The 22,066-nt window shown below is 44.8% G+C and overlaps 1 protein-coding gene across 2 annotated transcripts in view; it reads left to right on the forward strand.

Moving 5' to 3' along the window:
* POP1 (POP1 homolog, ribonuclease P/MRP subunit) overlaps nt 1-22,066 on the forward strand; it is a 44,937-nt gene that overhangs the window by 5,689 nt on the left and 17,182 nt on the right. The window contains exons 5-12 of one of the 2 annotated variants that reach the window (XM_073632020.1): nt 66-314; nt 4,970-5,057; nt 8,576-8,763; nt 11,297-11,550; nt 13,835-13,928; nt 14,434-14,536; nt 15,897-16,016; nt 18,734-18,852. In XM_073632020.1, the coding sequence (XP_073488121.1) occupies nt 66-314; nt 4,970-5,057; nt 8,576-8,763; nt 11,297-11,550; nt 13,835-13,928; nt 14,434-14,536; nt 15,897-16,016; nt 18,734-18,852 (1,215 nt within the window). The remainder of the gene's footprint in view (nt 1-65; nt 315-4,969; nt 5,058-8,575; nt 8,764-11,296; nt 11,551-13,834; nt 13,929-14,433; nt 14,537-15,896; nt 16,017-18,733; nt 18,853-22,066) is intronic. The other variant, XM_073632021.1, reaches the window with a different exon arrangement.

Consider the following 22,066-nt stretch of genomic DNA (forward strand, 5'->3'; position numbering starts at 1 on the left):
TGATTTCTGTGCACTACATTCTGTATGCTCAGTTTTTAGTATCTCTCCCCTATTGTAATCTGCAGATGGAAAAATCAGTGCACCAGAAGAAAGAACAATCTAAAAGCAAGTGTCGCAAAGCTCGGAGGCGCCACGGGAACCTTCAGTTGGAGTTTAATCGCAGGCAGAGGAAGAACATCTGGCTGGAAACTCACATTTGGTTCACAAAGCGCTTCCACATGGTGAAGAAATGGGGCTATTGCTTAGCAGAACGGCCTACAATGAAGAGCTACAGAGCCTGTTACCGAGCCATGTCCAATCACTGCCTTCTTCAGGTAGGTCTCTCTTATGGGGTTTACCTGTCTATAATCCTTGGATACCTCCACCTTATCCATTCATCACAGAATTCTCCATGGTAGATTTCCATTGCTCACCACCCCTGAATGTGCCATCTGCCTGACTGTCATTCTGACCCCCCCAGCTTCAATCGCTGGCTGCAACCAAACCTGCTGATTTTACTTCAGCTTTACTTTTGTGTATACTTGTTTCATGCCAGTAAATGCTAATGGCAAGAAGGAAGAAACAAAGTGCGCCAATCTTGTGCATTATTATTATTATTATTATTATTATTATTATTATTATTATTATTTACAAACATTGATCGCTTTACAGCTTATTGGCCCTTAGAGATGGTGGCTGCATTCGTTTTCAGTTCTCTTTTATCTTTTCACCTGTAAATCATACTGGGCAGCATCCTCACCCTAGGAGAGTGAAGTGTTAGGACTACAACATACGTCCCTCTTTTGCATGGGGGGGGGGTTTGTATTCCATAGGAATAGCAAGGAACTGATGAGAGTGCAGAGGCTGAGAGCACAGGAAGTTACCAGCTTACAAGATTTGTGGCTGGATGAGCAGCCCCTTTATTTGTATTCCCCCACTTGCTGAACAGATATAATTACACACATTCAGTTGTATATTTAATCGAGCCAAAGGGAACAAATAAGAGAACTGTAGTAGGCATTTTTTTAAGGTAGATATACAAAGGTAATGTTAATAAAGGGCTTTGTTGATATGTTTAATCCTAACAAGTTATGAATCCTTTGTCTGGTAGCATAGTTTATATGTGTATTTCAACTACTGTATGTATTTAGTTCTTTGCTGGAGCTTTTCTTGAAATGTTACTCTACAGATAAAATAAGGTACCTGTCTGACAGGTAAACTCGAATCTGCCCATTTCCTTCCCTCTGCACGAGTCTTTCTAGGTTTAATAGTATGCTGCATAAAGCAGCAGTATGAATTTGTTGCTGGTGTGTGCTATTAAAATCTCTGAACACCTACAGTATCTCACAAAAGTGAGTACACCCCTCACATTTTTGTAAATATTTCATTATATCTTTTCATGTGACAACACTGAAGAAATGACACTTTGCTACAATGTAAAGTAGTGAGTGTACAGCTTGTATAACAGTGTAAATTTGCTGTCCCCTCAAAATAACTCAACACACAGCCATTAATGTCTAAAGCGCTGGCAACAAAAGTGAGTACACCGCTAAGTCAAAATGTCCAAATTGGGCCCAATTAGCAATTTTCCCTCCCTGGTGTCATGTGACTCATTAGTGTTACAAGGTCTCAGGTGTGTTCAGTTTGGTGTTATCGCTCTCCCTCTCATACTGGTCACTGGAAGTTCGGGAACCTCATAGCAAAGAACTCTCTGAGGATATGCAAAAAAGAATTATTGCTCTACATAAAGATGGCATAGGCTATAAGAAGGTTGCCAAGACCCTGAAACTGAGCTGCAGCACGGTGGCCAAGACCATACAACGGTTTAACAGGACAGGTTCCACTCAGAACAGGCCTCGCCATGGTCAACCAAAGAAGTTGAGTGCTCGGCTTCATAGGTTTCAGAGGTTATCTTTGGGAAATAGATGTATGAGTGCTGCCAGCATTGCTGCAGAGGTTGAAGGGGTGGGGGGTCAGTCTGTCAGTGCTCAGACCATACATTGCACACTGCATCAAACGAACCATGAATGCAAACATGTACTGTGACATACTGAAGTGGAGCATAATCCCCTCCCTTCGGAGACTGGGCCGCAGGGCAGTATTCCAACATAATTACCCCATACGCACCTTCAAGATGACCACTGCCTTGCTAAAGGTGATGGACTGGCCAAGCATGTCTCCAGACCTAAACCCTATTGAGCATCTGTGAAGCATCCTCAAACAGAAGGTGGAGGAGCGCAGGGTCTCTAACATCCACCAGCTCCGTGATGTCATCATGGAGGAGTGGAAGAGAACTCCAGTGGCAACCTGTGAAGCTCTGGTGAACTCCATGCCCAAGAGGGTTAAGGCAGTGCTAGAAAATAATGGTGGCCACACAAAATATTGACACTTTGGCCCCAATTTAGACATTTTTCTCTTAGGGGTGTACTGACTTTTGTTGCCAGCGGTTTAGACATTAATGGCTGTGTGTTGAGTTATTTTGAGGGGACAGCAAATTTACACTGTTATACAAGCTGTACACTCACTACTTTACATTGTAGCAAAGTGTCATTTCTTCAGTGTTGTCACTTGAAAAGATATAATATAAAAAAATATTTACAAATATGTGAGCGGTGTACTCACTTTTGTGAGATACTGTATGTTAACCATTTCAGCCCTGGAAGATTTTACCCCCTTCCTGACCAGAGCATTTTTTGCGATTCGGCACTGCGTTGTTTTAACTGACAATTGCGCGGTCGTGCGACGTGGCTCCCAAACAAAATTGACGTCCTTTTTTTCCCACAAATAGAGCTTTCTTTTGGTGGTATTTGATCACCTCTGCGATTTTTATTTTTTGCGCTATAAACAAAATAAGAGCGACAATTTTGAAAAAAACGCATTATTTTTTACATTTTGCTATAATATCCCCCAAAAATATATAAACGTTTTTTTTTCCTCAGTTTAGGCCGATCGTATTCTTCTACATATTTTTGGTTAAAAAAAAAAAATCGCAATAAGCGTTTAATAATTGATTTGCGCAAACGTTATAGCGTTTACTAAATAGGGGATAGTTTTATGGCATTTTTATTAATAATTTTTTTTTTTACTAGTAATGGCGCCGATCAGCGATTTTTATTGTGACTGCGACGTTATGGCGGACATGTCGGACATTTTTGACACACATTTTTGGAACCATTGTCATTTTATACAGCGATCAGTGCAATTAAAAATGCACTGATTACTGTGTAAATGGCACTGGCAGTGAAGGGGTTAACCACTAGGGGGCGGGGAGGGGTTAAGTGTGTCCTAGGGAGTGATTACTAACTGTAGGGGGATGGGCTGTATGTGTGACGTCACTGATCTCTGCTCCGATGACAGGGAGCAGAGATCGAGTGACACTTGTCACTAGGCAGAACGGGGAGATGCTGTTTACAACGGCATCTCCCCGTTCGTCCTCTCCGTGAGGCAATCGCGGGTATCCCCGCGGCGATCGAGTCCGCGGGACCCGCGACCCGACTCACGGAGCTCCCGGCCGGCGCGCGCACGCAATGGCACGGCGGGCAATTCAAATGGACGTACAGGTACACCCATTTGCCCAGCCGTGCCATTCTGCCGACGTACATCGGCGTGCGCCGGTCGGGAACCGGTTAAGCTAGCCATACACTATGCATTCTGATTGTACAGCTGTGTGAGGGATTACAGTCCTGAGCACCTGGATTAAGATGACCATACACTATACAATCTGATTGTGCAATCTTTCCCTTAGCCCCCGATCACACTGGTACGATTTGTCAATTCCAAATTGCATGTCAAATCGCACCCGATTGTCAGCAATGGAACAGTTTAAATTCCTGTGACTCATGTTGCAGCAACTGTGAGAGGTTCTTGCACTGCTTTTTGCCAAATTCATTGTGACTTGCGTAGACTTCTGTTTAAACGAAGTCGCAATCCACAATAAAATTGGAGGTGCAAATCGCACTGATCTGCAGTGCAAGAACCTCTTTGAAATCGTGCTAAAGTAGTGTGAACCAGGGCTTAAGGCTGTCCCGTTTTAATGCGTTTAGGTGTGTCCTCATATTTGTTAATTGTACAATCAGACTGTAAAGTGTGTGTGTGTGGTCATTTTTAAAGTGATTGTAAATGTACTTTTATTTTTTGATTTAAAAAAAACAAAAAAAACCTTACCTGATCTGTGTAATGGTTTTGCACAGAGCACCCCAGATCCTCCTCTTCTGGGGTCCTGCAACGCTTCTGGCTCCCCCCGCCGAGTTCCCCCATAGCAAGCTACTTGCTATGGGGGCACTCATGCAGGCTTGCTCCTGAGCTGCACTCTGTATGTCCATAAACACACATGCGCTGCAGCCCCACCTTCTGCTCCCTCCTTACAGGCTGTTATTGACAGCGGCAAGAGCCAGAGACTCCCCCCTTTGTCCAGTGAGGGAAGAAAGAGCCGTTGCTCTCGGGCACAGCGCTGGATCATTATCGGACTCGGGTAAGTATTTAGGAGGGCTAAGGGGGGAAGCTGTACACTGAAGGTTTTTTACCATATTGCAGAGAATGCATTAAGGTCAAAAACCTAACTTTTCAGCCACTTTAACACATGTGTATGGCCAGAGCAATCTCTGTAAAGCCTTTTGTATTCTTGGCTCAGGTTGTACACGGGGCCCTAAATTATTCAGATTGAATATTTTTTTGTTTTTTGACGCACCTTGAATGTATTTAGTTGGTTTAAACAGAACAACTCCATGCAGGCAGCTTCCATGCCAGGATAATTATTCTGGCTGTCAGATTTCATGTCATAATTTGCATATTGGAGGCGTCACACAATAGGAAGTATCTGGAATACTAGTTTTAGCAGCTCCTTGTATTCTCTGCTGACACTATCTAAGAATATTGAATGAAACCATTGATTTGTCTTGCATTTGTGACGAAATGAATAAAATAATGCTGGTTTAAAGAAATGTTGCCTTGAGTTTTTCTAGACATTGAATTGTTGATCTTTCTTCCACAGGATTTATCTTACCTCTGCTGTGTTGAAGTAACGGGCAAAGAGGAAGAACTACTGAAGGCCCTGTCAAGGCTTTGCAGCATAGAGACAGGTGATTGCAGATGCCTGTGTGACGGGTTTACTGATAGCAGCCATAACTTTATGACCACTGACGGCTTAAGTGAATATGTTGATTATCTTGTTACAATGGCATCTGGGAATTGGTGGGAAATATTAGGCAAGTGAACATGTCCCCTGAAGTTGATTTTTTGAAAGCAGGCAAAATGTGCATTGTAGTTGTCTAGCTGCAGACTGGTCAGGGTGCCCATGCCGACCCGTGTCCACAGCCAAAAGCGCCTACAATGGGGGGCACATGGGCATCAGAACTGGAACAATGGAGACAGGTGGCCTTATCTGATGAATCGTGTTTTACTTTTATGTGTGGATGGTTGGGTATGTGTCTCTTACCTGGGGAAGAGATGGCACCAGGATGCCGTATGGGAAGAAGGAAAGCTGGCAGATGCAATGTGATGCTTTAGGTAATGTTCTGCTGGGAAATCTTGGGTCCTGCTATTCATGTGGATGTTACTTGACACGTGTCGCCTACCTAAACAATGTTGCTAACGGTGTACACCCCTTCATGTAAAATGGCATTCCCTGATGGTAGTGGTCTCTTTCAGCAGGATAATGTGCCCTGCCACACTGCAAAAAGTGTTCCTTAAATCATTCTGGAACCAAACAAAGAATATGAGGTGTTGACTTGGCCTCCAAAGTCTCCAGATCTCCATCCAATTAAGCATCTGTGGCCTGGGCTGGAAAAACAAGTCCAGTCCATGCTGAGTAATCACCTTACAACCTACAGGATTTAAAAGATCTGCCACGAACAGCTTGGTGCCAGATACCACAGGATACCTTCAGAGGCCTAGTGGAATCCATGCCTCCATGGGTCAGGGCTGTTATGGCAGCAAAAGGGGGACCCACTCTACATTAGGTGGAGGGTCATAAAGTTATGGCTGATCAGTGTATGGTGTGTGTAGTATGACATAACACTTGATTTAATTGGGTTTTAGCAATAAACGGATGCATTCTGATTTAACATGGTCTGTACACTGGAAGCAACCTTCATTGTGTTCTTTATTTTTGGCTCCTCTTTACATTCATCAGAGTCTGTCAGGGTAAACATATGGCAGCCTTCCTCACTGATTTGGTTTGGGAGGCGAGTGTTCCAAGACTATTCATTCTTCACTGCTTATATGTGAAATGTGAGTTTGCTGATTCTCTCAATCTCCCTGCTGTAACTAATGCCGCGTACACACGGTCGGACTTTCCGGCATACTTGGTCCGACGGACCAGAGTGTGCCGGACAATCCGCCCGTGTGTAGGCGCCAGCGGACTTTTCCGGCGGACTTTTTCCCAAAAGCCCGCCGGACCTAGATTTGAAGAAAGTTCTAAATCTTTCCGCCGGACTCAGTTTCGGGCGGAAAGTCCGCTCGTGTGTGTGCTGGTCCGACGGAAAGCCCGCTCGTGTGTATGCTGGTCCGACGGACCAGATGCGACACGAGGGCAGGGTATTGCATCTCGCGCTCGCTGCAATAGGAAAAACACATTTTCCTATTGCGGCGAGCGCGGGGCATACCAGGCCCTTAGGTCTGGTATGGATTATAAAGGGAAGCCCCTACGCCGAAAAAACGGCGTGGGGTCCCGCCTAAAATCCATACCAGACCCCGATCCGAGCACGCAGCCTGGCCGGTCAGGAAAGGGGGTGGGGACGAGCGAGCGCCCCCCCCCCCTCCTGAACCGTACCAGGCCGCATGCCCTCAACATGAGGGGTGGGTGCTTTGGGGGAGGGGGGCGCCCGCGGGGCCCCCCCCACCCCAAAGCACCTTGTCCCCATGTTGATGAGGACAAGGGCCTCTTCCCGACAACCCTGGCCGTTGGTTGTCGGGGTCTGCGGGCGGGGGCTTATCGGAATCTGGGAGCCCCTTTAATAAGGGGGCCCCCAGATCCCGACCCCCCACCCTATGTGAATGAGTATGGGGTACATGGTACCCCTACCCATTCACCTAGGGAAAAAGTGTAAGTAATAAAACACACTACACAGGTTTTTAAAATATTTTATTAAACAGCTCCGGGGGGGGATCTTCCTCCGGCTTCGGGGGTCCCTCCGCTTCATCTTCTCCCGGCGTCCGGTTGGTTCTTCTCCCGGTGTTCCAGTTCTTCGGCCGGCTCCTCTGCTGTCTTCAGGTAGCTCTCTTGCCAGCAGAGGTCCGGACTCCTGGGCTTCTGGGCTTCTTCTCTTCTCTTCTCCAGATGTTGACACGACGCTCTCTCCGGCTGGACTGCTCTCCGAGGGCTGCGTTGTGACTTATATAGGCGAAGACCCCGCCCCCTTTTGATGTCACAGTCCCTGGGCATGCTGGGACTGTGACGTTTTAGGGGGCGTGGTCAACATCACCCAGAGAAGAGAAGAAGCCCAGAAGCCCAGGAGTCCGGACCTCTGCTGGCAAGAGAGCTACCTGAAGACAGCAGAGGAGCCGGCCGAAGAACTGGAACACCGGGAGAAGAACCAACCGGACGCCGGGAGAAGATGAAGCGGAGGGACCCCCGAAGCCGGAGGAAGATCCCCCCCCCCGGAGCTGTTTAATAAAATATTTTAAAAACCTGTGTAGTGTGTTTTATTACTTACACTTTTTCCCTAGGTGAATGGGTAGGGGTACCATGTACCCCATACTCATTCACATAGGGTGGGGGGCCGGGATCTGGGGGCCCCCTTATTAAAGGGGCTCCCAGATTCCGATAAGCCCCCGCCCGCAGACCCCGACAACCAACGGCCAGGGTTGTCGGGAAGAGGCCCTTGTCCTCATCAACATGGGGACAAGGTGCTTTGGGGTGGGGGGCCCCGCAGGGCGCCCCCCTCCCCCAAAGCACCCACCCCCCATGTTGAGGGCATGCGGCCTGGTACGGTTCAGGAGGGGGGGGGGGGGCGCTCGCTCGTCCCCACCCCCTTTCCTGACCGGCCAGGCTGCGTGCTCGGATCGGGGTCTGGTATGGATTTTAGGGGGGACCCCACGCCGTTTTTTCGGCGTACGGGGTTCCCTTTATAATCCATACCAGACCTAAGGGCCTGGTATACCCCGCGACGGGGCTCGCAAGGTGTCAATCTCGCCGATAAAAGCGGCAAGATTGACATCCTTTTCTAATCCCGTCGCACCTGAGTCACGTTCAAAATGAACGGACTTGTCCGTGTGTGGGCAAGTCCGTTCATTCTGAAAGTCCGCCGTAACTCCGGCGAAAGTCCGTCGGAAAGACGGGCGGACTTAGCCCGCCGGAAAGTCCGGTCGTGTGTGGGCAAGTCCGTCCGTTTTAAAGTCCGGCGCACCTGGCGGACAAAGTCCGTCGGAAAGTGTGCCGGACCAAGTAGGATAGAAAGTCCGACCGTGTGTACGCGGCATAACATGTAATCATTCCCCTTTGTTCTCTGTTTTGCCATTCTGTGGATGAGATGAGGGTGCAGAGATTTCTTTAGTTGGTACACATTGTAATGGAAGAGAACATACATCTCTCCAGAATAGACCTGGTGACCGTTTGTTAACAGATATGTTGTAGTTTTCTGTTTTCTGTTTGTTCCAGGTCCAACTTTTGCTGCTGTGCCTTGTCTGTCTGGTAGGAGGCAGGGCTCTCTGATTCTATACAAAGCTGATAAATACCCTGATGAAGCTTTGGGACCTGTTGACTTCATCTGGAAACCCAAATCTATCCCAGAGTCATCATGTGAGATAAGGCAGCTGTGGATATGGATGCATCCTGCCCTGAAACCGGTAATGATTTCAAGTTTCTATAAGGCTACATTCACACCTGAGCGTTTTCAGCTCATAAAAAGCCTGAAAAACGCCTAACAAGCAAAATATCATTCATTTCAATGGCACCTGTTCACATCTGAGCGTTTTGTCACTTGAAGCAAAATGCCGGAAAAAATGCCTTAAGCTCAAAGAACATGAGCTTCTTTGGGGCAGATTACAGGCGTTTTTCTGCTTTTTTTTTTTTTTTTTTTTTTTTTACATCGATGACCTGTGCAAAAACATGCGACTTTAAAACGCTCAGTTGTGAATGCAGCCTATTTGAAGTAGAAACCCAAAGATCCCTTCGGAGAAATTTTGTCTTCCCCCTCTCCCTGGATGTAGTCTTTTAGGAACGAGGGCACAGACCTAAACACTGCACAGTTTCTAACAATGACACATTACTGGAAAGATGTCCTTTTTTTTTTTTACTTAACCACTTAAGCCCTGGAAGGTTTACCCCCTTCGTGACCAGGCCATTTTATGTGATGCGGCACTGCACTATTTTAACTGACAATTGCGCAGTCGTGCGATGCTGTACCCAAATAAAATTGATGTTTTTTTTTCACCCACAAATAGAGCTTTCTTTTGGTGGTATTTGATCACATCTGCTTTTTTTTTTTTTTCCTCCATTTTTTGCACTATAAACAAAGACTGTCAATTTTGAAAAAAAACAAAAATTTTTTTACTTTCTGCTATAAAACCTATCTAATAAAAAAATGTAAAAAATCTAATTCATCAATTTAGGCCAATATGTATTCGGCTACATGTTTTTTTGGTAAAAAAAAAAAAATCCCAATAAGCTTATATTAATACAAACTATGGGATAGATTTATGGAATTTTTATTTATTTTTTTACTAGTTATGTCGGTGATCAGCGATTTTTAGCAGGATTGCGACATTGCAGCAGACAAATCGGACACTCGGGTGACACTTTTTGGGGATCAGTGCTATAAAAATGCACTTGCTGTACTAATGACACTGGTAGACAAGGGGTTAACAGGGGGTGATCAAAGGGTTAAAGCAGAGGTCCTCACTCCACTGCAAAAATTAAAAGCCAGCAGCTACACATACTGCAGCTGCTGGCTTTTAATAATAGGACACTTACCTGTCCTGGAGTCCAGAGATGTCAGCACCGCAGCTGATGTTTCCATCAGCTGTCGGATGCATGCCGCCGCCATTGCGGGTAAGGGAACCCGGTAGTGTAGCCTTACGGCTTCACGCTGGAAGCCCTACTGCACATGCACGAGGCTTCGCTCCTCTCTCCTACTGGCCCAGCGACGGGAGGAGGGAGCCAAGTGGTGATGTTAATATCCGCGACTGTGGCTCCCAGAAGTGGGAACAGGTATCCTGCCCCCCCCCCCCCCCCCCCCAGGAAGGTGCCAATTGTGGCCTCGGAGGGGGTGAAGAAACAAATGAGCGGAAACTCCACTTTTGGGTGGAACTCTGCTTTGCTTTAAGTGTTTTTTAATGGAGTGCTTTCTGACTGTGGGGGGGTGGCTTAACTGGAAGAAAACGGAGATCTGTGTTTCTGCTTAGCAGAAATACAAGATCTTCATCTTCCTCTCTGACAGAACAGCGGTCTGCCTTGTTTTACATAGGCAGACTGCCGTTCTGCCTCTCCTGTCAAAGATTGGAGAGTTCCACTGTGTCCAATCACAGTGGGTCGGGGGCGGCCCAGACCCTGTGCACAAAATCATACAGGTACATTTCAAGCCGGAGTGCCGCCCTGCCGGTCCTTAAGTGGTTAAAGGATAAGTTCCCCTTCGTAACATGTTACTGTTGCAGCAGTCCCTGCACCCCCACCCCCCGATCCCCCGTTGTGACAGTGAGCGGGTAGTTTCGCTGACAGCAGAGGAAGAAGGTGGTCACAGAGGGAGCCGGAGGCACATATATGCTGACACTTCCTTTGTAGCACCGGCTCCTATCCCAAGCGGAGTGATACCAAGTGCACTTCACCTGGGACCTTTCTAGTAGTCTGGAGAGCGATGCCAGCAGAAACTGGAAGAGGAAAGGCTCAATGTATTAAACATCACATACACGGCACTTAATGGGCATATGAGCAGTTTCAAAAAAAGGTCATTAGCCGGCTTTCACTCTGGTCCATGGGTGTACCTGTGGGTTAGCTGCACTAAGACAGAGACTTCTACTATAAAACCTGCGAGTTTGGTGCACTTTCTGAAAGCACTGCATTCAGGAGTTTTGGTGCAATTTTAGAAAGGACACCACACCAGCAAGATGTAATAGAAGTCTGGCAAAATGCAGCATACCCACAGGAAAGCTGCAGGTGCACTGCACTAGACCCATGGTGAGGGTAAACAGCAGTGCATCAGTGTGAAAGCAGCCTCATGGGGGCTCAGGACAGTAAGGGCAGTTGTAGCTTGGGGCCTAGAAAAAACCCATAGTTCATTGTGGCCCGCGACCGGTTACCAAATCACTTAAGTGGTCCTTGCTCTTCAAAGGGTTGAGCACCTTTACCTTACAGTAACAGATTATATGCTTGTTTTTTTATCAGGACATATTGAAGGAACTGAGACTTGTGTGTGTATGTGAGGACAGGCCAGATAATGCTGTGTACACTCCATCACTGCCAGCTGATCCTCCCCAGGAGGAGAAACCAGCAACTGTGAAAAAGGCGGGCAAGAAGAGAAAGATGCAGGATAAAGAAGGGGAGAAAGCTGTGCCAGTAAAAAAGATAATTGGTGACGGAACAAGAGACTGTCCTGACCCATACCAATGGACATCCACCCAAACTTCCATCACAATTCAGTATGTGATTTTTTTAAAATGTATTTATTTTTTTTTTTTTTCCCCTTGCTACGTGATTTATGTGACTATTAAGTCTTATTCACACGGACACTTAGACCAGTAGTCCATGAATGGGCCATGTCTTCACCTGGCTGTAGATGCCAGGTACTGCATGCAGGCAGCCCATTGATGTCTACGGCAGCAGCTGCACAAACAGAGCAGCTTGTTCCAATATGACAGTAGTGCGAGTGAGTGGCCCCAAATGTACAGTGTGTATTCAGACCCGCTCACTTGCATATCTTTCAAATTGGGACAAATTACTTTGTACTGTGCATGCATAGTGTTCCCATAGACAAGAATGTGCTGCCTTCGTTGCATATCCAGATACTTAGACACAGCCTATTCATGGACTATGGGTGTAAGTGCCCGTGCAAATAAAGCCTAAGTAAGTAAGTTTATGTAGACTTGTCCAACTTGTGAATGACTCTGCAGATGGCGATATAGCCTCCAGATCTTCAATTCACCCAATCTCCCGCACACTACTGAGCAGCAGGCAGTGTTTATATGCCCCTGTGAGGTTCTACACAAGATGCTGCAATGAAAATAATGGGTTACCTGCCCCCACAGGGCTAAGAGAAGGTTTCATGTGCATATCCAGCTAACAATTTCTTTTTAGTTTTTTGATGGGTTTAAACAAATTTTTACTGCTATTCACAGCTCCATTAGAGAGATTTTCCTTAATTTTCTCTTTGTGACATCCGTTTTACCAGGCAAAGTGAGTAGAAATGTGAAAAGCATTGGCTGGCTATACAGTTTATAGCCACCCTTGTGCATGTGCAATATCACAGTGGGTCATGCTGCAGCTGTAAATGCTGTAAGAACCAGATGAAGCTGCGATCTCAAGTCTCTGCTGCTATCTACTTTTAAGTGAATAGGGTTATTTTTGAGTATGGTTGGAGTGCCTGTAAAATCCCAGTTCTAGATCTTCCAGTTTCTGAAAGTCGGAAGGGACATTAGCGAGATGCCCCAGTCCAACATTTGTTTCCTCACAAATTTGAAAGTGGTTGTAAAGGCAGAAGGTTTTTTTATCTTGCATTCTATTCTAGGAGAGAAAAGGGACCAGGCCACAGCTCCATGTCTGAATGGACACGAGGGGCTGTGACTTGGCTAAGGTGCCCCCATAGCAAGCTGGCTGCTTTGGGGGGCACCCAACAGGAGGGAGGGGCCAGGAGTGCCAACGAGGGACCCAAGAAGAGGAGGATCTGGGCTGCTCTGTGCAAAACCACTGCATAGAGGAGGTAAGTAGTGTGTGTGTGTGTTTTTTAACAAAAAAAAAAGACTTTACAATCACTTTAAGCCTTTTTCTGTCGTACAGACCTGACAGTGGGGGGGGGGGGGGGGGGGGATATTTACACTACCTATAGGTAAGCCTTATTATAAGCTTGCCTATAGGTAAAAGCCAGAGATGGGAGTTTATCACAACTTTACCACCCTGCATGTCTTATTTAAGAGAACCTGTCACCTAGAAATCATCACATAGGGCACTTTTTCTTTATGTAAGGAAAAAAAAGTTACAGGCAAGCACATAAAATCGAGGGTGCCTATGCGTAAAACATCGATTGCGATACATGTTGCATATTACCGTGCACGCCGGAGTGAGAGCAATAATGCTAGTACAAGATCTCCCCTGTAACAGTAAATGGATGACATATAGGGGGCTTTTGAAGTATCACCTATAGAAAATATATGGTACTAAAGCTTTGTTGCCACTAATTTTAAGGTTTGAATGTTGGGTAGTTGTGTGTGTGTGTTTTCCCTAAAATTCACTTTAGTGTGTGTTACTGAAATTTTGTGTTTCCTAGACCTTTTTGTGGTTATATCAAGTGACCTAAAAAATTGGAACGACCACTATTTTATTCTCTAGGAGGGTGTCTGTTTGCAGAAAAAAATATGTATAATGTTTTTGGGGTTTTGTATAATCTTTGGGCTTAAAATGATTTTTTTAAACGTGTGCAAAAAATGCAAAACCAGCTCTGGCATCGAATAAGCATGATTGCTGTATTGTAATACCTGGAAATGGAAGTCTATTTGTTAATTTCTGTGAAATTTGATTGTTATACTGCAAAAAGTCGTATGAAGTTGCCAAACTTGCCACTGAATTTCAATATGCAGTTGAAATGAGTACAGTATTTTTTTTAACTTTGTGTTGTGTAATTCTTATGCAGAATTGAAAAGTAACAAAGCTTAAGTTTTTTTACAATGTTTTGTTTGCCTTTTTAAATATTTTTTTTATTTTATTTTACAGGGACCTGACTATGGAAATAGTGCGGTATCGCCTTGTTGGTCCCCTCTCTAACTGTGTGCTCAATGATGCTCTGCATCCTGCCCCAGTCCACAAAGTGAGCCTTTACTATAATATGCTGTTGACTACCATCTTTGGCCCTATGTGCACTGGGTGTCAAAAATGCCACTTTTAAGGGCGTTTCTCTTTTTTTTTTTGCCTCTAAATGCCCCTCTATGTTAGCTTATGTGTGCATGCATGCATAGGCGTTTAGAGGCAGCAGAAAAAAAACCCTCACTTGCGCATTCAGAAGAGGATAGCCTTTGAGCGGAAAGAATGCCAAATGTACCTATTGGTTTTTAGGTGCGTTAATGCTTTTTAATGACCAGAATAAATTATTCTGGGCAAGAGAATGCCTTAACACCAAATGCACGATTGTGCGTAAATGCTCCTGTAAAACATGGCCTTAGGTGCGTTTTTTTCCTCCCCTGGAGAAAAGACTTCCAGGGGAGAGGGAAAGAAAACCTCCTGTGTGCATATGGCCTTATGCTTGCAGTTTGTTGCCTCAATAGACACTTTTGGGCTAGTTTGTAGTCTAGAAACCTCTTTATTTTTATCCACAGAAAACTGAAGATCGCGGACCCCACAGCTGGTGGGAAGACTACAGTCAGCATTCAGATAATCTCCTTCATGACCAGCAGAGCTCCCTCTTCCATTTACTGCAAGGTACACCCTGGGGGCTTGGGGTGCTTTCTCTATTATTTCTTTGACAGATCTTTGGGGTATATAGCAGATCTTTGCATGATGGACACATAGCAATAAATGCAAAGGAGCGTATTGTTGGGTGCTAAACTTCTTTGCAACAGAATTTAGCATGGTGCCGTAGGAGAGTGATGGTTCTGGTCTGCATCAAGACTATCCGCTTTCCATTCAGGTGTTTGAGTCTTTCTATTTGACAGTGTCATATCAGGCCCCATAATGTAAACTTATTGGTTCGCTAAAATCCTCACAAATCACAACAAACACTCTGAAGTCAGGTTTTAGCCCCCGTTCACACTGAAGGCAAATTTTAAATCATGCTACTCTACTGCCTGTTTCCTACTGCACATGCGCGAGTCGCGCTGCGCCTTGTGAATGGTCCCCTAGTCTTCTGGGATCTGTGATGTTTCCTAGAAGACTTCACGGGAAGGAGGGGGGGCTGAACTCTGTCAAAATCAGGTACCCTCTAAAAAAGTGCTAAATGTGGCAGTGGAGGGGGGAGGAGGGTGCAGACAAGTAGAGCTTCCCCTTTTTTGGGTGGAGCTTCTCTTTTTTGTATTTTCTGTTCTTTAATTGGTATGCCATTAATGAAAGTCAATACCCTTAGAACTCTTGATCAGAACTTTTTGAAGTCTGAGTATCTTAATGGCATGCTGTCAGCACAGGTTTCTCAAAGAGGGGCACGGCCATCTGTTAAAGCCCTCATTGTTTATTCTGGTGTTCTGCAGCTGACTTCCCAGTAGTTGTCAAACTCCTTTGGGCTTCTGTTATAGTTTTAGTGGTTTCACATGCCTACTGGACTGATTGGTTCATTTTCTCTATCAATTTCCATTTTAAGGTGAATACATTTCCTGGTCCACTGTACTGATGTCTGGTGACCTATAGAGCTTGCCAAGGCAAATATTATATATTTTACACCGCATTTAAAAACTAGACAGACTAGTAATTCCTTAAGCTATTCAAAGCTTTTAAAAACAAAAACATGCACATGCACAAAAATGCTGAACACTTAAAGTGGAACTGCAGGCAGTCAGCATGTATATAGTTTAAGTACATGTATTTTAAACTGTTTTAACTAAAGTATTTTGTAGTTCTGTTTAGGTAGCGTAATGATTCCCCACACCCCTGCCAGGTTCTGACCCCCCCTAAAGACTATTCTGTATTTGGGCAAACAGTTCATATCTTTGGAAGGCAGTGCTTGTTTTGGCTGGGGCAGACTTCAGATATCCTGGTTCAATAACCTTTGCTTTGAGAAATTGTACTTGGTCACTGAACAGGATATTTCATTCCTATTTCTCAAACCTATCTGCACATGACTTATTTCCAGGAATAACCTCACCAGCACAGATTCCACCAGGAACTGTTTTGGGTCTCACAGTTGGAGATCCAAGAGTCAATTTACCTAAGAAGAGGACCAAATCTGTGCCAAATCTCCAACAGTATGAAGGTGAATCCTCTGACTATTATGTGTATACATATAGAATTGTCTACATGTATAATGTTTTTGTAGAAGGATCAAGCTATTGCTGGCCTTGTGCTCGGTGGGAGCCTCTGTCTTGCCATACAGATGACCCAGGTTCAAATCCTGGCAAGGCCAACTGGAATAGTATTGTCTGCCCTTCATGTGTCTGTCTGAACTATTCATCTTGGCCATCTTTGACCATTTGTGATCATTATTAATGTTTTATGTAATGTTATCTCATGTACTGTGAAGAGAGTAATGAAAGGAATGGCTTAACAGTCCTGGATTAAAAGGACTAGGAATAAGTGAGGAAATGCGGGAGCTACATGTAAGGTGGCAGAGGAGGGTAAAACTGGGTCCATCAATTACAGAGAAAAATGTTAGGCCAATAATGAGATTTCTCTTTACTAAGAGAAATACATCAGCTACAAGTGGTTACATGTGGGGTAGGCATCCTTTTTTAAAGGTTGAGATCTACCTGGAAAATATGGAAGAAAGCAAATTTCCTGGGGTGCTTTAAAACATCCAAGCTGCCAATAAAAAGATGGCATGAAGAACATTGTGTCACAATAGTGTCCTCTGCCCCCCTTCAGGTTACACCCCGCAGTAGTGGCCTCTGTACTCCCCAATGCTGTGTCCTCTGGGACACCTAGCAACCAATCGCTGAGATGGCTACCGCCCCCTGCCTTCCACCCAGCACTAAGCTGCCTTCCACTGTGCAGTTAACATGAGAGCAGTGGAGGCTTGGGGGGGTTAATTTTGTATTCTTTGAATAGAGCTGAAGTAAGGACTTTAGAGGAAAGTGGACTTTTCCCTTGGCAACCTATGACACTATATACTACGATACTATATATTGTTCAAACTGAACTACAGCCAAATACCACAAACTGAAAACACTGTTTGGGCCCTTTCACAAGGGTATCTCTGTGAAACGAAATTCACTTGCTCAGTGGGGGATCTCTCCACTGATCCCTGCTGAGCAGCTGGATGACAAGTCTGTGTCGGCTCCCCTATGCAGAGCAAACATGGATACAGCCTGCTGTCCTCTATGGGGTGATTGGATGGAAACGGCCCGCCTGTCCATTTCCATACGATCCGCCAGACGGATAGGGAATAGGTTCCCCCATCTGTCTGTTTCTTGGCCGACAGAATGGGATCGGATTACGGCGGGTGTCAGCGAACTTGTGTCTGCTGACATCTGCCACTCCATAGAAGAGCCTGGAGGGTCTGATCAGGTCTGCCTGACAAACTGACAGGTGGACTTGATTGAATCGCCTGTGTGAAAGGGGCCTTTAAAGCGGAGGATTATTTTTACTGCCATGCGCCAGCCTTATGGAAGTTATGGAGCAAGGAAAATCCATGGAAACCAGATTCCTGGCATCATTTATTACATGATGAAACCACCTATGAGAATTGCTTCGGGTATAACTCAACCCCGTGGTGTGTGGAAAAGCACATGGCAGGCTGCACAAAGAAATTTGAACCCAAGCTTTGCTCATGTAGAGCAACACAACAGAATCACTTAAATGGTGCCTGTGCATACTATTTATACTTGTCTTCCCTTTTACTGTCCACTGTAATCTCCAGGTTGGCCTGGTCAGAGTTTACACAGGACCAGTGGCGGCCTTTAATGCAGGGCGCAGGGGCGCCACCCCCCTAATCCATGCGTCCAGCCCCCTAATCTCCACGCTGGACGCATAGATTTCAATGGGGTTTTTTTTTGGAAGCACATGATTAGAGTCTGAGCAATGCACCCTGAGCCCACCCAGTTTTGTAACAAAAGCAAATAATAATTCGCTATTGTCTTCCTGATTCTCCTCCCGGTCAAGCAGGAAGTGGGTCCTGCGACCCGATTGGCCAGTAAGTCTTAGGACTCTAGGCCAATTGGGTCTCAGAACCCACTTCCTGTTTGGCCGGGAGGAGAAGCCCCAGCTCTTCCCTCGGCTGGAGCGAGGAGCAGCAGCCCTACCCCTCCTCCTCGATGATCCATGTCATCTCCTAAGGCAGTGGTTCTCAACTCTTGTCCTCAGGACCCACTAACAGGCCAGATTTTAAGTATTACCTTGGGGAGATGCAGACTACAATACTACAATCACTGAGCAGCAAATTATATACCCTGTGATGAATTTCAGTTATCTTGCAAACCTGGCCTGTTAGTGGGTCTTGAGGACAGGAGTTGAGAACCACTGTCCTAAGGTAATAAGGCCGCCTTCCTGTCTGTCTCCTGTGGGGCGGGTGGCGGAGGTGGTGAGAGTGAGGGGGGAAGGTTTGTTTGCAAATGAGACTCCATAATCAAAAAATGTTTATCAAGTTCATAAGCATTTAACCTACAGTACTTTGGCTGAAAAGTGGCAAGCTTGTGAATCGCTCATAATGCTTTGATCTTTAGGAACATTCCTTCTGACTATTCAAACAATCCATAGTTTGACCAGTGACCACAGCTGGACCGTCTGGGATATGTCAGAGCTACACTAGCATAGTAACTCATTAGGTGTCCTGTGGCATAAAAACATGATTACTCTGCGGATGCCTGCAGATCTGTTTTATACACACTTGGATATAACCTAACAAATTAATTAACAATGCCAAGTGTATGCTGCAGAATAAAAATGTTTGTTTCAATGTATTTCTTGTTTGTATTCTGGGGATGTGCACAGAGTTGTCTGTTGATGGACAGATATGTCTGCTTTCTCTTGACTCAGCAGATGGAGAAAAAGTGAGGTCACTGATGGTGAATGGCGTCCCAGTGGAGTGCTCGCAAAGTCTCATCTGGTCTTCTGATATTCGCTCTCAAGTAACAGACAATAAAATAACAGAACAGGTGAATAACACACACAAAGCCTTGTGATTAGTAACAATGGTGTATACATATAGACTCTGCTTATTTGTCTTCATGCAGGCCTTCTATGTTGCAGTGTCTTCGCTGGCTTGATCAATGCTTTTAGCCCAGTGACTGACAGATGGGCAGATCTGAGCAATTGACATTAAGTGGTAGTTAAAGTAATCCTGACCAGGCTACAGATATTTGAAATACTTGCATATTCCTAAAGCTGAAGTGTAGTGCATGCATATAATAACTCCCATTGTATCTCTTCACGGATCAACACAAATGACTTTTTTGAGATGCAGTGATGTCATCACTGATCTGTCTGCTGTTGTTTGGGAGAGGCTGGCAAGCTACAGTTAACATTACAGAACCCTGCCTCGGATCTTCCCTTGAAATTTTTTGAAAGATTACATCCCGCATCCCTTTAGACACACATACTCATCCCTGCTGGCCACTGGATGCAGCAGATTTAGCTGATTGGTTGTTTGAGCACACTCTTCTAAAGGGATGCCAGGATATGTTCTTTTATGGAACACTTGGGAACAATGATGAAAGAGAAAGCTAATAGCTTTGAGATAGGGCCAATGACAGTACAGATCAAGAGGAGGTAACTGGTAAATGGTGAAAGTGGTTCAGACAGGAAATGAAGGCAGGACCAAGATGGCTGCTGCATCTTCAAAAGGTTTTATTGTGGATATGCAGTTTTGCAGGGAATCGAGTAATCCATTTCAATATAGGAGAGGACTTGTTAAAGTGTAGGGAGAGAACGGTAAGGCTGGTGGCCAGCAGTAATCAGTACATGGGCTTTAAAATAAGCCTTCACTGACCTTTTTATACCTGCAGGCATTGTGGAGTTATTCATAAACGTTTACAGAAAAAAATATCGCTTTCGTTTTCAACAGCTTATTTGATTTTGCTCCCTGCTAATAGCAGGGATCTTGGCAGCGTTACAACCTGTAATAGAAACGCAATGCAGGTGCGCTGAAGGAGAAGAGCATAGTTCTGAGGTCTGCCTGAGCCACCCCTGCACTAAAAAGTAAGATCTGCTTAGACCTAAGGCCCCAATATTCATGATAAAATGTCGTATGATTCCTTTTACCCGAGACACTTCGGCAAGGACAAGATTACATTCCTTACAGCAAGATCCTGGAAACAGGATCTCACATAAAAAAAAAAAGCTACTATATGGCACAATAGGGTTGTCTTGTGAGATTTCAGATATTCATGTTCCCAAGGTCTTGTCGGAGGATCGTGACATTTTAATCAATTTCTCAATGAACACCAGGACTATTTATTTTTCAATTTTACAAAAACTTCAGTTTTGCTCAAATTAGTTGATGCAAAGATGACTACACCCCCACAATAAAAACTATTAAATCTAGTATTTTGTATGACCTCCATGATTTGCAAGAACAGCGCCAAGTCTTCTAGGCATGGAATAAACAAGTTGGTGACATATATTGCAACATCTATCTTTTTCCATTCTTTAAGGACGACCTCTTTTTAGAGCCTGGATGCTGGATGGAGAGTGATGCTCAACTTGTCTCTTCAGAATTCCCCATAGGTGTTTGGGTCCAGATCAGGAGACATACTTGGCCACTGAATTACTTTCACCCTGTTCTTCAGTGGCCTTAGATGTGTGTTTTTGGATCATTGTTATGTTGGAAAAGTGCACGATGACCAAGGGCACAAAGTCTAAGAGAAATCATATCACCACAGAGTGGCACTGTGGATACGGCAAATAAATAGTTAATGCCAAGTCCCGATATTGGAGATCATTAGAGAATAGTTTGGAATGATGGACTTTATAGGCATAACACAGAAGATTAAAAAAGAATTTAAATATTACAAAGATTAAAACTAAAAAAACACATACATAGACTTGCATATATTCACAGATAATACCTATGAGCACGTTAAATACACCATCTACATATTTAGTATATGTTTAAACAAGATTCAGATGTTCAGTCATTTTACTTGTTCATTCGTAACAGGTTTCAAAAGAGACCGTGTAAAGTCGAGCTATTTTTTTACACTGTCTCTTTTGAAACCTGTTGCGATTTGTTTAAACATATACTAAATATGTAGATGGTGTATTTAAAATGCTCATAGGTATTATCTGTGAATATATGTAAGTCTATGTATGTGTTTTTTAGTTTTATTCTTTGTAATAAATATTTAAAGGGGTTGTAAAGGTAAAAATTTTTTCACCTTAATGCATTCTATGCATTAAGGTGAAAAAACTACTAACCATACCGCCGTCCCCAGCCCCCCTGTTTTACTTACCTGACCCCTCGAAATTCGGCTGCTCGTTCACGTCCTCGATTCCGCTGCTCAGCCTGGCCGCTGATTGGCTACAGTGGATGGATTGGAAGCAGCACAGCCATTGGCTCGCGCTGCTGTCAATCACATCCAATGACGCGGCGCGCTGGGGGGTGGGGCCAAGTGATACAGCGAGCGGCTATAGCCGCCGGCTGTATCACGGGAGCGCGCCCGCAATAACTAACCACCATGCGAGCTCCCTCGCATTAAGGTGGTTAATTATTGCGGGGAGGAGCTGAGACAGCCGCCGAGGGACCCCAGAAGAGCAGGTTCGGGGCCACTCTGTGCAGAACGAGCTGCACAGTGAAGGTAAGTATAACATGTTTGTTATTTTTAAAAAATAAAAAAAATACCTTTACAACCCCTTTAAATTCTTTTTTAATCTTCTGTGTTATGCCTATAAAGTCCATCATTCCAAACTATTCTCTAATGATCTCCAAGGGCACAAAGTGATGGTACCATCTTCTTTCAATATAGAGCAGTATATCTGAATTCATGATACCATCAATGAAATGCAGCTCCCCGACATCAGCAGCACTCATGCAGCCCCACAGAAGGACACTGCCACCATCATGTTTCACTGTAGGCACCATGCATTTTTCTTTCTACTCCTCACTTTTGTGATGCCATACAGTTTGAATCTATCAGTTCCAAAAACATTTCTCTTGGTCTCATCACTCCAGAGTAGAGTCCCAGTAGTCTTCTTTTTCAGCACGAGCCCTGGCAAATTCTAGGCAGGCTTTTTTGTGCATGGGCTTTAGGAGAGGCTTCCTTCGTGGATGACACCCAAGCATGTCATTCCTCTGCAGTGTACGCCGTATTGTGTCACAGGAAACAATCACCCCAGATTGGCTTTCTACTTCTTTAGCTAACTGCAGTGAAC

Source organism: Aquarana catesbeiana, linkage group LG05 (genome assembly GCF_042186555.1).
Source record: "Aquarana catesbeiana isolate 2022-GZ linkage group LG05, ASM4218655v1, whole genome shotgun sequence".
NCBI lineage: Eukaryota > Metazoa > Chordata > Amphibia > Anura > Ranidae > Aquarana > Aquarana catesbeiana.